This window comes from Larus michahellis, chromosome 3 (genome assembly GCF_964199755.1).
Source record: "Larus michahellis chromosome 3, bLarMic1.1, whole genome shotgun sequence".
Classification (NCBI taxonomy): domain Eukaryota; kingdom Metazoa; phylum Chordata; class Aves; order Charadriiformes; family Laridae; genus Larus; species Larus michahellis.
Genome location: NC_133898.1, coordinates 71,057,321 through 71,074,517, shown reverse-complemented (window position 1 = coordinate 71,074,517; position 17,197 = coordinate 71,057,321). Strand labels below are relative to the sequence as shown.

At 41.3% G+C, this 17,197-nt stretch overlaps 2 protein-coding genes across 21 annotated transcripts in view; one reads left to right on the top strand and one right to left on the bottom strand.

The window, feature by feature from the left end:
* The first annotated feature begins 873 nt into the window (after positions 1-873).
* Positions 874-5,367, top strand: SMLR1 (small leucine rich protein 1). The gene is made up of 2 exons (XM_074578304.1): positions 874-1,094; positions 4,340-5,367. Exons 1-2 carry the CDS (start codon positions 962-964, stop codon positions 4,450-4,452), a joined length of 246 nt encoding a protein of 81 aa, XP_074434405.1. The 5' UTR covers positions 874-961; the 3' UTR covers positions 4,453-5,367.
* Positions 5,368-11,016: 5,649 nt separating this feature from the next.
* EPB41L2 (erythrocyte membrane protein band 4.1 like 2) overlaps positions 11,017-17,197 on the bottom strand; it is a 121,802-nt gene continuing 115,621 nt past the window's right edge. For all 20 annotated transcript variants that reach the window (XR_012586227.1, XM_074580715.1, XM_074580719.1 and 17 more), the window contains one exon: positions 11,017-12,261. The gene's annotated coding sequence lies outside the window, so the exon portion shown is untranslated. The remainder of the gene's footprint in view (positions 12,262-17,197) is intronic.

The window sequence follows — 17,197 nt, the reverse complement described above, 5'->3', positions numbered from 1 at the left end:
CTGAACTCAATGTTCAGGTAGACTAACCTGATCTCCAACAACCTGAAGCACGTCTCTGCTGCAATTCAAGCACGCGGGCAGGTCAAGCTGTGAGATTCTGCATTGCCCCCAAGTGAAGTCAATGCAGCCTGCATGGAATAGTACTTCCAAGATGTCAGGTCCACTACCCAGGTGTTTTCAGAAACCTGCAGGTATAGGGAAGGGCCATCAAATGACTAATCATCTTTTTAAACCAATCAATTCATCCTAGTCACAGTTCTGCCATAGGCTGGTGACCAGATGGGAAAAACTGAACACCTCAAACCCAGTTACTTGAATGTTTAAAAGGTTCTTGAGTCCTTTGTCCCCCCTGCAAAAAAATCACGTATTTTCAATTTTGCTGAAAAAGAAACCGTCCTGAGTTTCACTGTTCTGCAGCTGCTCTTTGGAAAAAACGCTGTTGGTACAGCGCCCACGCGGTCGGTTGCTGGCTGCCTCAGTGGTCTGGTTTGAAAACTCTTCCGAGCAGAGACCTCAGGTATACCTGTGCGGTTTGTATAACAGGGTCTTCACCCTGAGCAAGCATTTGAGATCTATTGTAAAATTAATAATATATCTAGAAAGAGGGTGCTTATTATTGAAAACAGTCTGTACAACATTAGCAGGTGACGGAACCCATATTGCTCAAAAGCAGCAGCTCAGACATACTGAGCTCTGCCCAGCCCGACATATCCAAAGGTTTCAAAGCCCTGCATTACTTCAATATGCCCTTTTAAACTTTGTGGTTGAGTAACTTCGCAAATGAACTCCAGTCCTACTGGGAATCACAAGCCTACACAAACAAACCAAAGTCCAAAAAGAGATAATGGCCCGAGCAAAGGGCAGAACGTGGATGCAGGGAAAAAAGGAAGAAAGCAGGATAAATAAGGTCCACACTTGGAGATCTGAAGGATCTTGCTCAGCACGGTTGCCATAGAGGAAAATGAGCGCAAGTTACATATTCTCGGAGTTTTTGAGGGAGCTGCCGGGCTACATTCTCTTTGGTTGGATCTTTATGCCTGTGACTTTACTCCTGCTGCTGCTAATTGCCTACTTCAGGATCCAACTATTAGAAGGTGAGTCAGGCTTGGGGGCAATGAATGGGTAGACGGACAAAACTTCTCATTCAATAAGCTACAGTTAGGCTTGTACCATTAATTGAACTGAAAAGAACTATGATCGTAAACAATTTTATGGAGTGGCACTGCACTTTAGACAATTTTCTATTTGAAAAACGTTTTGGGAATTTGTTTAGAACTTGGACTGAACCCTCACTTAAAACCCCGTAGTTTTACATACCATACTATAGAAGATTTTACACCATACACTACACAATAGAAGGGGCAATCAAAAGGGAGAAAAAGAACAGAGTGGTTAAAGTACAGATCATTTTCCTCTGTGCTTTCACCGTGCAAGTCTTCAGTGAGCCAGGTAACAGCACTTACTTACATGCTGTAAGTAGCTGGTTATTGAGTACCCGTCTGTGTTCTTTCGAAGGTATGTATTTGCTTTTAACTCTGTACCTAAATGCGCATTTGCCATGTTGCTTTTTCTATTTTAAAATCAGCTTATACTCACTTCAAAAAGAATCTGTCCTCAGAGTAAAACCAAAACAAAAACCAGCCCTTCCAAAACATGTTCTCGCAGACACTGGGCTGAGCTTGTTCCTCAGATTAGCTGCCTTTTGAACCTTTCCTCCATAGGGACTGTTGGGGGAGCTACGATGACATCCTAGATTTCCTCTGTAAACTTCAGATGCTTCTTGGTCCAGCTTGTCCCTGCCTGGGACAACAGTCCACAATGCGCATGCCACATGTTTCGGTTCTAGCAGCTCACCTGTGATCTCAAAAGCAGAGACTTGGATAGGGCAGACAGGACAATCCTGACCACAGGGCTCTGCAGATAAGCGGAGACATTCACCCCAAGCTGGCTCGAGGTGCATCAGCCCCACAGGAGAAGGCTAGATTTACCCACCAGTGCAAGGCTAGGGAAGAGCCCTTACCTAGATGCCACATCAAGCACAGTAATTTGTACATTCATTAAGCTTGCTCTATCCTGCAGCCTTCTGGAATCCTGAAAACTTGGCAATTTAACACAATTTATACAGTTAGAAAGGTCACACACCCCCAGAAATGTAGCATGAATTCACTTCCTACTTTGTATCTCCAGGCATTTAGACCCGAGGCTTTAACAGAGAGGAAGGGTGTCTGTTTGCATACAAGCGTACACCAGAAGTTGCCTTCAAGCTGCTAAGACTCAAACATTGCCTGTTCAAGACATGCTTTCAGATGCTGAATTAATCAAGTAGGGAAGCCTGTTCTGCATGCCTAACCCAGCGCTGCCTTCGGCTATAAATTATCCGTAGAGCAAGGTGCTGACAGCTTTTCACACACTAGTAAACAACTACCAAAAAATGGTGTGGTGCCAAAACATCATGCAATTCAATATCCGTGAGGGAATGGGAAGGCTAAGTATTAAGAGCTTTTTCTTGAAAAAGGTTGAAATGGAAGCCAATGAAATTATTGCATTAGACTTTGGATAAAAGTGGGGATTCTCCCTTTCAGCAAATAATCATCTCTGTGTCCATCTGTGATGGTTAGACATTGGGTATTATGAAATAATACTGAGATACTACTGACTCATTCTTAGCTGGTGATGCTTTTGCTTTTCTATTCCAGCTAGGAAAAGCAGGTGGGTTACAGATCCCATCAGTTCGGGTATTTTGTTGAGGCTCAGACAACAGTTCCCTCAGCCAAAAGAGCCCATGTGAAACACCCCACAGATGTTCACATTTGTGCTGCCTGAGCAACTGCTGACCGGGCCGGCCTGCCCTGTTTCACAGTGCCCAAATCTTTCTTATGGCTGCACTTTTCTGCACGTCTGGAAATAATCTGCAGAACCAGATGTTAAATCTTCGTCTCTTAAAGCACAGAATTTTTAGCTTTGGATTTGTAGTGAGTTTAAGTAAGTAGCGATTTCCTAAATTTGCTGAGATTAGCAATCAAGGCTTTAAGAGAGAGAGGTGAATGGAGTAGTTGGCAGACTAATTTGCCAAAGGAATATTGCTCTCCTTTTCATAACCGAGAAGGATGCTTGAAAGGAATCACCTGGCTGTTCCGTGCCTCGGGGAAAGAGATTCTCAGTTTGCAGATCACAGGTGTTCTGACTGGCATTCTCAAGAGGATGTGAGATGAATTCCTGCCTGCATAATGCTTTGGGCATCGCAGTCCCAGTTCTACCTCCAAGCCCTTCTTTTGCTCAATCTGAGACTGCCAGAATCCAACCTACCACTTAGGCCTCCAGCCAACTCACATAAATCATCCCGAGCAGCTCCCCCTGAACAGGCAAGCGGAGACAGATTCAGTTCAGACCATCAGGTGAGCAGAACAACTAGCCACAGATAAGCACGGCAACAGACTCGTTCAAATGCCAACCCTCCCTCTCTGACCAAACCTCAGAAATTCCGCAGGCTTTAGGTGCCTATTACCTTAGATGTCTTTTAAAAAAATACAATAAAATCAAATTTGCATTACTAAAAGCAAGGCTGTCTTGTTTCATGGTCAAATAAGCATTTCATTTTTCTCTGCGCAGCAAGAGAGGGGCTCCATGTAATTATATTAAAACCCACCTTAATATCATCCCTTCCAGATTCATTAAAAATAAAGCTAAATCTAACAAACAAAACAGCACACCTTTCCCCTGAGCAGCTAGCAATGACAAGGGAAGCTAATATCCCGTGACAAAAAGTTTTATGCTAACTGGGCTTGGTTTTTTTGGGGTTTTTTTTGGTTTTTTTGGGGTTTTTTTTTGTGTGTGTGTGTCTTCTCTGTTTCCCCATCCCACTCCAAATATTCTCCTATTCTCCAAGGCTCTGATGACACGCTCCTGTTCTGAAGATGGCAGGTTATGGGGGCAGAGATCATTTTTCTGTTCGGTTTGTACCACCGGCAGCATCGGGGGGATCAGGCCAGTTTGAGGCTCCCACGGCACAAAGCGGAACACAAACTGCCAGTACAAGCTAACTGCTCTCTTGGCTGCCATTTAAGGATTTTATTCTGATTGAAAGCTGGTGGAGGTAGAGGAGAACACTGTGTTTCTATTGATGTCAACAGAGTTAGTGTCAGGGCTTCACTGGGCATAGGCACAGTCCTAATCTCAGACCCTGAAGACTTTCCTCCAGGAGCATGATACTCTGATACTAGCATGCTGCTCAGGCACCTTCAATTTAGTGAGATTAGTTTTTACTAATATGTGCCAGCTCCTTTTCTTTATAAAAATTAAGCACTGCAAAGTATTGTGTGTTGTTTGGTTTATTTTTCAGTTAATGAGGAACTGGCCATGGCACAAGACCCCACAAAGGCCTTCCTGAATTACCACGGCCAGTGGCAGAAACCCAGGAGATCTGGGCCGAAAGAGAAGAAATGCAAGAACTGAAGGACATTTAAGGGAGTCTCATGTCTCACGAAGCAAACTTAAACCCAGCCCTCAGCTCTGCAGGTTTAAAAATAACCCGCTGTAGATAAATACCAGGGAGGAAAACAAAACGGAGCAGAGATTAGCGCTGTGCCGTACAGATGAAACAGCTGCTGCCGTTCAAAAAGGTCGTTTAACAGTTTTGCTTTCTCACATGAGGGCAAGCAAGCCGCACTTTAAGCAACTCGCCGCACACCAGAGACCTCCTGCAACGTACTGTGTCAGTTCCCTTACAGGACACAGGATCTGGGGGGAGGGAAGGCACCTCTCTCACTTTCCCTTCCCTAGCCTAATGAGAAGAAAGCGATGTAACAAGCTCCCGAGAGAGATGAGCTCGCCTATACAAGGAAGGCAGTCTTGTTAAATGGAAGACGCATAAACAGCAAGTTCATATCAAGCACTGACATCTAGGAAATTGAGAAGGGTGATAAAGGGGAATTGACTTTTTTTTTTTTTTTATTAGCTTGTATACTTTGGGAAAGATTGTAGGGTTTGTAAAGTATGCTTTCCATAGAATTTGGAAGGAAAATATAACAGTGATGGGAAACAAAAGGACTTCTCTGTGCTAAATTTTGAAACCGTGAAAAGATTCAGTCAGTATTCTGTAAAGCAGTTATTATTCTAGTTTAAGGACAAATGGATGATTTCTCAAATTAAAAAAAAACCCCACAAGTATGGAGTTTTCTTTTTTTGCGTGTCATTTGTCACACATAAAAAAGAAACCCCAGAACATTCTCCCTCCCCCCTGCCATTAGCTGTAGATGTACAATTTTTAGTGCACCTCAGATAGATTGACTCTGATTGACCCACAAAAACGCAACTCAAACTGTTTGAAAGTACTACTGCCTTTTGGCTTCTCCGTTTCTGACTCTCAAGTTTAAACCCAAACTGATGAAGAATGAGAAGTGACTATCATTACTGTCCCTGATAGTCACTGTCCCTATCTGCTAGCAATCGCTGTCGGCAATTACCTTTCATTACAGCTGTTTGTCATTACCCACCCTGCAAGAACAAAATGGATAATGCCTTGTCTGAGATTATGTGTGTTTTTGTGCAATCTCAGTTCTCATAGACTTTTAAGAACTCCATTGAATCATTTTATAAAAACACCGAGGCCATGACCACGGGTTTAAGAAACGCTGTAATTTATTGAAGTCTATGAGATGAAAACAGGATTCAAACAGAAAGTACCTTTACTGTATGTAAGTCCTCTATCACATTTTAATACTATCCTATTTTTAAAACTACTTAATGCATCACACTGGTTTACACATCTACACAAATAACATAGAACATATTGCATTGAGCAGGTGAAGAGCCAATTGTTTGTTATTGGGAAAGAGCACTTGTATAATAAAAGTAAAGGTTAGAATGCTTAAATGCAAGTACCTATAATTCAATCCAGTAGTCTCTATTTAGGTTCCCAAAAGAATTACCTCTGTCTGAAAAAGCAAAGTACTTTGTAGTTCCATTTGAAATCAGCAGAAGGTGCTGGGGGGAAAAAGCCAGGCAGTTATTCAGAAGTCACAGCGTTAACATGAATAGCAAAAGTTAAACCCAAGATAGGCACATGGACTTTGACTCCTCAAAGGACGCAACCCTGTAAGAGAACCACAACAAAACCCACAAGAGCAAAGACAGTAAAAACAAGTTTATCTCAGTCAGCTGGCAGAGGAATGTGCGGTTCAATTGCAAGGCTCCCCACCCCCAGCTGGCAATTCACTCCAGATGCCCATTAGCAGGTTCTCTGTGTGTTCAAGATGCCCCACCTGCCATCACGCCACAAGTGCTTTCTTCTGATTTTACTCTTTGTATGAGCTTGTTCTTCCTGGTAAAAGCGTGCAGTCCTTCAGTTCTTAAACTTCACACCAGAAACTTCATTTCACTAGTGAAAAACACGATGTGTTTCAGAGACCAAAAGGGAAGAAGCACTCCAAAAGCAGCTCTCAAACAGGGAATGGCAACAGCTCCCCATCGCCCAGCTGCTGAGTGGACCTTTCATCCACAGCTGCTAGGGATACTGGGGAGCGCCTGCTCCCTGAGCTCCTCTCATACCTGGGCTTCTGCACTGCCTGGCAGGCCGAGTACTGCATAGACCAAAGGAGCGCACACTTTCTTTACACCAAGTACATCCAGACTTGACTGCAAAGGTCAAGTCTCCAAAGGTCTTGATGTTGGCCTACTCCTACCTGTAGTGAATTCTGCTCTTGCACTTTAAGTGCTGGCAATAAGCAAACAAAATAACGCTGCTCTCACTGAAAGATCCATCACAATCTCCTGAAAGCAGTGATGATGGAAAAGAATGTGATGCTTTATTTCATTTTTAATGCTTCTAAGCTTAGATCTATGTCATTATATAAAATATTTAAGGTTCTCTAAAAAAATAACAAGAGACAGTTATTATGCAGCATCAGAAGTGTATTTATGAATACTTATGTGACACACAGATTGAGACACCAAGATGCCATACATTAAGATTCTTAAGAAAAGTGGTCTTAACTCATATAGCTATTATTAACAGAGATAAAAAGGTCTGTTCTCCTGGTTACTCAGTTTCTTCATCATCAATGTTCCTGTAGGCTGTGATGTTAAAGATCAAATACACCGCAGATAGCAGAGATGCAAAAGTTAAAATCAGGTATAACGTGGCATCTCAGGAGAAAAAGTTTGATTCTCATGATCCACCTCTGCTTACAGCTGCCTCACCTAGAAAAACCATGGTACAGAACCAATGAGTTTGACCTACTGGCCTCCAGCCATGAACGACGCTGCTCTGTACCTCTCCAGAGGCATGTTATTTCACCATTTGCTATTTAAGCGTCTGACCATCTCCTCAGAAGCAGCCGGTACAGATCCTTGCAACACGCAGGACACGCTGCCAACTGATTCAGCATCCTGTGCTACGGAACAGTTCCTGTTTTCCTACATAATCCTTAGATAACAAATTGCTTTCTAATTAGACCAGCAGCTTTGAAGTGAAAAAGAGGCCACTCTTCAGACACACCAGTGACTGTTTACCCCAGTACCTAAACTTCTGTGATGTTGGCATCTTTAAAGAAAACCTTTAAGTACTCTCTGTAATATATTCTTCTTTTTATTAACCACAATCTACACAATCCTTTGCAGGGAAGTTGAGACAGTTGCTGCAAAGAAGTGACTTTTTATATTTAAGAAAGATGCTGCCACTAGAAAAGTAGTGATTTTGGATTCTGATCAGAAGCTAAAGGAATAGTAACGCAAACATCTCCCCAATTCCAAACACCCCCTCCCCCACCACCCAAGAAAAGACTGGCCTGGACCATATGTAAAGATACAGAACTGAAGTTTAGCAAGCCTTACCACAATATGAAATTGATTTTGTAGATTTAACAAAAGGACTGAGAATCGAGAGATTTAAAATGTTGAAGAGTGGTATCACTCCTTAACAGCACTTCACTGTAAAATGGTGGTGTGGATACTGAAGACAACACTATATGGTTACACTGGACGCCTTTGACACAACTGCTTATTGAGCTGTAATTGCTGCCCTTTAGGCATTCAAGACTTGGTAACACGTCATGAATATCTTAGGCCTTGCTGCTTTCAATTCCATTACTGAATAGTGTGAAGAAATATCTGTTTTCATGGTACCGGCATAAAGCACATCATGGGATCTTATATAATTTCTTTGAAAAGTTAAAATATATATTTAAGCAACACCACAGAACTAAGTCTTTTCCTAGATAAATTACAAAAGCATTCTCTAAATATATATGAAAACAGTGATTGCAAGGAAATAATTTGTTTTCAATTATTGTCATCACTGAGGAGTCCTCTGCCTTCCTGTCACTAGCAATAATGTGAAGCTAAGATTCCTCTCCATCTACAACCAGTAAGCATGTTTTAAACCTTGCTGCCTACCTGTGATGGCTTCATGCCCCAGAAGAAAATTTTTAAAGTCTCAGCATTTAAGTCGGAAGGGTACAGAGAGAGGTGATAAGAATGATAAAGAACTGTGGAATAGCTTTTGGCTGGGGAATGTCTGAAGAGAGAATAACTGTTAGGTGTCTCTTCTAGTAATTGCAGTGGTGCTATCAAACGAAGCTAGCAGAGGCAGGCTCAAAAGAAATGAAAGGTGTTTTTCTTAAGACACATGGAATGGTGAAAGCGCCTGCCAGAGGAAGTTTTTTAAAAGCAATTAGCCAAAAATGCACAGAGGCAGATAAATATGAAAGACTGATAGACCAGGAAGTCTTTGAAAATTGTTGAAAGCTGGAAGAATATTTGGGAAGGTACTACTTTCTAGTCCAGTACTTATTTTTACGCACACCCCTCCGCAACCACCAGTAGCCTCAGAGACAGGACTCTGGCAGTGTTAGTCATTTAGCCTGGCCCAGTGCAGCCATTCATACATACTTACCCCCAAAAACACTTGTAAGATTTGCTTCACGCCAAACAGAATAATTCAACGCTACAGGTATTAGCAACATTTCTAATGCTTGTAATTTGTACTAATATTACTAATCCAAGTATCTTATTTTAAGTGCACTATAAAAATCCCAAACTACTGAGCAGCCTGAAAAATCAAAATGGTTTCAAGCCTTCCAGAGGTGTGGTCAGGTCAACAGCACGGGACTCTGGCTGCTCCAAGCAGCTCACTTCCACAGTTTACGTGCCTAAAAGCTGAGAAGCTCCCGCTGCATCCTGACCAAGGGTACAGTTAGTTGTCGTTCTGATCACTACCAAATCTCACAAACTCTGACCTCTGTCATAGCACTTCATTCCATCTATTTGATTTCTTCTGTGGCCAAACTAAAAGTTGCTTGAGTTGTCAAATTGAAGAATACTTCAATAAACACTGTATTATAGTTGCTCATTGCTTTGAGCGAGAAATTTATTTAAAAAAAACCCAAAAACAAACCCACAGCCGTCACCAGAGTGGCTTGCTTGTCCTTTGTGAAACCTTTATCTAGGAAGCAGTCTGTAGAACAATTCCAACATTTATTATGAACCCTTACGTGATCGTGATTAAAAAGAAAGACGTATTACATATTTCTGTGTAGGATCCACGACTCACTTTTCTCAGTATTTAAGCAGAATTAATTACTGAAATATCTTCTCATTAAATGGGCCTGCAATTGTATTTGAAATTGCCTATGTATTATAAAGCCGGCTTCTGAAATGCCTCGAGAACCGTTTCTTTTGTTGCATGTGGCAGTTTTTGCTACAGATATAACATATAAAAAATAACAATGAAACCTCAGACTAGCACAATATTCCAGAACATTTGAATAATTACATACAACCAGAATCCATAAAAATTGACTATTTTTAGGTTTGATCACACTCAAGGCTTAAGTTTTGCCGCATGACAACAGTTGTTTAATTAGTACACGTTTAATCAATGGAAGTGATAGCTATGCACAAGCTATGCTGACCTGAAAGCACTACTGATTTTTCCCCTCACAAAAGGCTCTAATAACTACTTGAAGAAATACAGCTCTCAGTGAAAGTAATATTTTTTTCCAAGAATATTGTATTAGTAGTTATAAGGATTAAATACAATTGCAATAAAACCCAATATTGATCTAGTGTCTTAACAAATTGGAAAGATCCAAATCAGTAAGGAACTGGAAGTTATACGCTTTCCACCCACCAAACAAGTTCTGCAACTAATACTACACCGTATCATAAATACCTCAAAGAATTTATAAAGCTTTTTCTTACACACTTTTGTAAGAAAAAGCCATTAAGACATCCCCTTAAATGCAGGTATCTCCATTCTGACCTCCACTTACATATCCCAAACGTGCCACTTCCCTGACAACCTCCCGACTCCGGCAGAGTGCTGTGGTAGTGTTCTTATGTCATTAGGCTGGGGGGGTTCTCTCCCCCTTTCTGAAAGGTAGAATGTCTCTCTTTTTGAAGAAAAGCAGGTCAGAGTGTTATCTGCTATTTTTCAGAGTAATGTGGGATGGAATTGAGAAAACCTACATGCATACAAAATCAATGTCTTGGCTACTGTTGTCTTATGTTATCCAAATTGTATGAAGCCAAAACTAACAGGAAAAACTAACAGGAATTTCTGTTAAGCAAGCACGCTGACAGATGGCAGCAGTCTAAACTGAGAGTAGCACCAAAAATACATTGCTCAGATGTGAAAAAGAACATTCTGAGAAGTATTATGATTTGTTTTGTTACTTGAAGATCATAGAACCTACCTCCATGAACTCAGTAGAACCACTTGTAGACTAAAATGAGGGGCATTTTAACTTGCACTGTGCTGTCCAAATCTCATCTTTTTTGGCATCTGAGTATTTCTTCCCTGAACCACAGAAACCTGGATGCTTAGTGGAAGATGTCTAAAGAACACTGATACTTTAGTACCAGTATTAGGAGCCAGACAATTGCGCCACCCTTCTGGTAACCCTGGAGACTACTGGTACCAATCCCTGCTTCTCAAGGTTCTGTGGCTTCTAGAATTGCAGTTCTTGTAACTGACCTACTCACTTTATCTTCCAAGCTTATGTCTGAGTGCCAAAGTCATACAGAGAATAAACAACTTTATTTTATAACAGAATTACAGAAAGCAAAATATCACTTAATACAACTTCAAGCTGCTATAAATCTAATTTGGCATTTTAACTATACACAGAGTCAACAGCAAAAAAACCCACAAACAAACAACCCCCCCGGCAGAACAAAATAAAAATAAGATCCCAAATAATTAACAGGTTTTCTCAATGGCAGTCTCAAGTGATGGTACTGTCTTACTACTTTATGAATGGAGTCCATCGTACATTTTTACTCAGTATCTTAAAAACCTGCATCAACCATTAGATGAAGCATCTGAAACGTATACCTTCTCAATAACAGAAATGTCAGTTCTAACATGGAGACAGTGCGGTTTAATAGAAAGCAAGCATTCTACAACTAATGGAAGTGTTGAAGTTTGGACACAGTAAGAAAAAAAGCACTAAGGTTTTAAGCTGCCTAGATCATCTCTTGTTGGAAGAAGAGAAAGATATTTTGTCCTTCCTTCTTTCCTTATCTGGAATGCTGCAGACAGCAAAATGTCTGCAAGAAGTTGAGCATTGGCACCAAAGTGCAAAAGAACACAGTGCTCAGTCAGAAGAAATGTGTCTGCAACTCCTTCTCCTCTACAGACTGCCACACCATCTCTGCTCTACAGAGAGGACAACCTTAGAACAGAAAGAGTTACAGAGATATCAGTATAAAATTTATCCAAAGAAATATATTTTTTTCAAATTTTAGGAAATGTTGTATTTTTATAAAAATCTTTGTTATGTGATACCATATATTTACCTGAATAATCTGCAAAAAAAAAAAATCTGTAAATTACTCCAGTAAGAGATTTCACTTGAAATATTTGGAAAAAACTATATCTAAATTAGTTAAGATCCCCTTTCTTGCACAATTACCACCTGCTCCAGTGAACAATGCTTTCCAGACTTCTTTTTGTTCACTTTCATATAATTAAGAATCAGCTTCAAAAAAACCAAGTATTTGTGCAAAAGAAGATCATACCCTCTAAAACTTCATTTAAAAAAAAATAATATCTAAGATTGTTAAGAAGTGGTTATAAAAAATAAACAAGAAAAGTTGTAAGGGAATGTAGACCAAAGATGTTAAAATGCAGTTTGGTATTGGCATTTAAGTCTTGAATATCTGGTCACCATTGCTACGGTTGGTGAACTCGGTAGAGTAGTGATGACTTGGAATGATTACAGTTCTTCATGGTCATGATCACGGTCAGTATCATTTTTACTTCTGGAAGAAAAAGGAGGAAGAAGATTACATAAGCATTCGTAACAGATACTATGTGACTGTCACACCATCTGAGTCAAAAAGTCATCTTTCCCATATAGGTTATTTTGGGGGAAGGTTATTTCATAAAAAAACAGTTGCATTAACTAAAGCCCCCTTCAATCATGAGGTAGAGAGTAATCCAGTTTCTATCAATGCTCTTCTTGCTTTAATATATTTTTCCCTCCCCAAAATTCTCATGGTATTTTAATAGTAATCGCCTGCACTGTTTACTGAAAATTTTAATCCACAATCAAGTGCACTTTTATTAGAGAAAGCAAGTCTACACAAACAATACTGCCACAATCATCGGGGCAGAGCTTTCATCACCTTAGAAACAGCTAATCAAGAGTCTTGGCCTGATTCCATTGCCTAAACACAATTGTCTAGAGCAGTTTCTGCAGTCCCACCTGCTCTTCAGGTCCTGCTACAGGAGAACATAGGTCTCTTGATGGTCCAAGCTGCGGACAGATATTCAAGGCACTTCAGGTGGCCTGTGTTTAGGCAACTAAAGTTATTCCTTAATGTTTAACTGAAAGGCATTATTAATCAAGTCACCAGGTCTCAAATACAAAAGCGTGGTGAAATGCCTTCATATTAGTCCTCTCTTACTCTCTCACAAGCATTTCAGACCAAGAGCTGTAACCAACCGGCAAACTTGGACAAGAACATCTGACACTCTCTGATGCACTGCAAACACCATTCCACAATTTATATAACTCTCAAAAAAAGCACAAAACCACCCTCAGCAGACAGAAGGAATTCTTTGAATGTTTTTTCTGAATAAAATTTTTTACAAAGTAGTTAAATATTTGATGAAGGAACAGAAGTAACTTAGAATCATAGAATTGTTAGGGTTAGAAGGGACCTTAAAGATCATCTAGCTTCAACCCCCCTGCCATGGGCAGGGACATCTCCCACTAGATCAGGTTGCTCAGAGCCCCATCCAGCCTGGCCTTAAAAACTTCCAGGGATGGGGCTTCCGCCACCTCTCTGGGCAACCTGTTCCAGTGTCTCACCACCCTCACGGTGAAGAACTTTTTCCTAACGTCCAGTTTGAATCGACCCATCTCTAGTTTTAATCCATTCCCTCTAGTCTTACCATTACCCAACATCCTAAAAAGTCCCTCACCAGCTTTCTTGTAGGCCCCCTTAAGATACTGGTAGGCCACTATAAGGTCTCCTCGGAGCCTTCTTTTCTCCAGACTGAACAACCCCAACTCTCTCAGTCTGTCCTCATAGGAGAGGTGCTCCAGCCCTCTGATCATTCTTGTGGCCCTTCTCTGGACATGTTCCAGCACGTCCATATCTCTCTTGTAATAGGGGCTCCAGAATTGGACGCAGCACTCCAGGTGGGGTCTCACAAGAGTGGAGCAGAGGGGGAGAATCACCTCCCTCGACCTGCTGGCCACGCTTCTCCTGATGCAGCCCAGGATACGATTGGCTTTTTGGGCCGCTAGTGCACACTGACGGCTCATGTTGAGCCTCTCGTCTACCGGCATCCCCAAGTCCTTTTCTTCAGGGCTGCTCTCAAGCCAGTCGCTGCCCAGCCTATATCGGTGCTTGGGATTGCCCCGACCCAGATGGAGGACCTTGCACTTAGTCTTGTTGAACTTCATGAGGTTGGTATGGGCCCACCTCTCCAGCCTGTCAAGGTCCCTCTGGATGGCATCCCTTCCCTCCAGCATGTCAGCCGCCCCACACAGCTTGGTGTCATCGGCAAACTTGCTGAGGGTGCACTCTATGCCACTGTCCATGTCGCTGACGAAGATGTTAAACAAGACCAGTCCCAGTACTGATCCTTGAGGGACTCCACTTGTCACTGGCCTCCACTTGGACATGGACCCATTGATAGCCACGCTATGGGTGCGGCCATCAAGCCAGTTCTTTATCCACTGAATTGTCAGTCCATCAAATCCATATTTTATCAGCTTGGAGACCATGATGTCATGTGGGCCAGTGTCAAAGGCTTTGTCCAGGTCCAGGTAAATGACATCAATTGGTCTCCCCTTGTCTATTGATGTTGTGACCTTCTCAGAGAAGGCCACCAGGTTTGTCAGGCACGATTTGCCCTTGGTGAAGCCATGTTGATTGTACCCAATCATCTCTTCATTGTTCTTCTGCCTCAGCAGTGCCTCCAGGAGGATCTGCTCCATAATCTTACCAGGCACAGAGGTGAGACTGACTCGCCTGTAATTCCCTGGTTCCTCCTTCTTTCCCTTTTTGAAAATGGGGATTATGTTTCCTCTTTTCCAGTCAGTGGGGACTTCACCAGACTGACATGACTTTTGGAATATAATAGAGAGCGGTTTAGCAGCCTCATCCGCCGGTTCCTTCAGTACCCCTGGGTGTATCCCATTGGGTCCCACAGACTTGTTCACTTTCAGGTTCATCAGATGGTCACAAACCTGACCTTCACTTACAATGGGCAGTTCTTTCCAACCCCTGCTGTTGTCTTCTGTGACTCTGGGAGTGTGGCTGGAGCCCTTGCCAGTGAAGACTGAGGAAAACAAGTTGTTGAGAACCTCGGCCTTAGTCACTAACTTAGTCACTAACGTAGAAATGTGGTGCAAACCTGCCAAGATTGTTTCTTCTTCCCATGACAGGCCCTTCAAGAAAGATGTTGTAATTACTTATATGGGACAGATTATGTTGAACACTGATTTGAAAGATACTTTTCTGGATTAAGGTGGCACGAAGAAACTGTCATGTTCTGCACAAACGTAACAGAAGAGGCAAACCCTGCTCCCAAGCCCTTTAAATTCACACTCATAAATAAGATGTGAAAAATCTTAGTGGGGACACTTACTATAATAGTAAACCCTTGCAAATCAGAATGATCTGTTCTGCTGTCTCACTGTATTTTTCTACCTTAGATCCTGCTATGTAAATGCTGAAAATATGAGAAGGATGGTTTGATTTAATGTTGCTGTGTACCAAGGGATCAGCAAAACCACCGAAACCACAGGCATTCTTGCTACAAACTAATAACTCTCTCAAAAGTGATGTGGGTTTTTCCAAGCCCTTTTGGGGCATTTACGTGATGTGAGAACTCATCCACACATCCCTGTCTCACAGTCCAGTGCAGTTCTATGTCTTCTCCTGTGCTTTCAGAACAAAGCTGAAACATACATGCTATACCCGTTTTCAGTGTCACTAAGCAACAAAGCAAATCTAATTGAACACTGAAATAAAAGCAAAGCGAAAAAACAGAGATTTGTTTAGAGTTACTAATTTTTCATGACTTTTCGCTAATCCTCCCTCACAAGCAACCCCCCCTTTGTTATTTCCACAGTTTATAACATTATATAGTGTCATAATAATTAAAAAAATAGTAATTTTATAACATTAAAATCCAGGTGAGTGTTGACCTAGCACTTCAAAACTTGATCCATGTTGTTTTCCTGGTTTGCACAGTTATGAGAAAAAATTATTCATTCCTTTTCAAACATACAATGATCTGACCAAAACGGAAGGAATTTTCAGGGAGCAGCTCAAACTTAGCTCCACTCTGATGAAAACCTCTAGCTTCTCTGCCAGCTCAGAGGAAAACTCGCCAAAAAGTAATTTATAATCTCACATAATGAAAACAAACACTGTAGTTCTAGCACAATCTGTAAGAGGCCAGGAAAGGCAACTGGAAACACTTTGATGGAGAAGGTGGGTAAACTTTCTCTCCGCAGGCAGAGGGCAGGCATCCTACTCTTACCCTTGCGGACCTCTCCATGGCATTCAACACTTTCTCTATGCAGTGCTGCAGATAGCAGGAGTTCAGGATAAACTCCCAGAAGAGTTGATGTGTACAGCGATGGAAACCAACAACTCTGCCAACAGATATCTCAGAACAGAGAAAAACTCTCTTCCCAATACCTTACAACATGCAGCCTCTAACTGACCGTGTACACATCAACAGTTGGCAATGTATATTAGCTGTCCCTTTCCTCAGACACACAGGCCCCTCCACTCCTATCCAGATGTTAAAGAAAAGCAAGACACTTGTGGGTAAATGAAATAAACTAAGGCTTTAGCTTATATCTTTCAGCTGAAAATAAGCATCTGTGACCAGTGACTAGTTCAGGAAGGCTCAGATTCCTTGATAAAAGTCATCTTTCATAAAGCAGCATTCAGTATGTGCACTTCCTATCCTCTCAAACTGGTGCTTGCATCTTTTCTCCTCTGGATCACAGAAGTGATACCTGACAGTGAAATCTTCAGCTCCTAGGAAACTCAGGCACAGGAGTGAAACTGATCTTCTCACCCCAGGAAATTATCAGCACCATGTGAAATACATCCTCCTCCCTTTATAGCAGCTTACATCAATTTGGAATCAAGTCAGTGTCTCATTTTTCATATATTCCTGGCACTTCATGAATAGTGCTCATGATATCTAGAAGTCTTCTGAAGCTGCAAGAGGAAGTTTATGACAGATAGTTTCCTTTGGTAAAAACTTCATTCAATACAAAGGGAATGCATGCCAGTACAGGACCTACAACTCTCTTTTCCAAGGGCCACAACCACCACTGTTTAAATAACCGAACCAAGGAATTAAGAATCACCACAACTCTAATTTCTTTAAAAAGTACAAAATATATTTTTTTTACCTTGTCTCCCTCTACATTAATGTTGATCAAAATGCATATTAAAAGCTTAAAGTTGTATTAAACCAGTTTTCCCTCTGGAGATGTGCGAGTAATACCTCTGCTCTTCTAGCTAAATACTCATCAGTAGAAACTAAATGTCTCCCAAAGAAGGCTGAAGACATTGGTTTTGAAGCTTTATTTATTTTTAAATCTCTCCCATTGCTATTTAACCATTCCAAACGAAACCTTTTCCTTGAATCTGGATCTACAATTAACAAAACCATCAAGTTTAAAAAATTTGGAGCTTCAGTTTCATGACA

Excerpts from the sequence above, each read along its gene's own strand:
- SMLR1 (XM_074578304.1), top strand. The coding sequence starts at position 962 with ATGAGCGCAAGTTACATATTCTCGGAGTTTTTGAGGGAGCTGCCGGGC. Across the intron at positions 1,095-4,339 it reads CAGGATCCAACTATTAGAAG|TTAATGAGGAACTGGCCATG; the intron begins GTGAGTCAGGCT and ends TTTATTTTTCAG.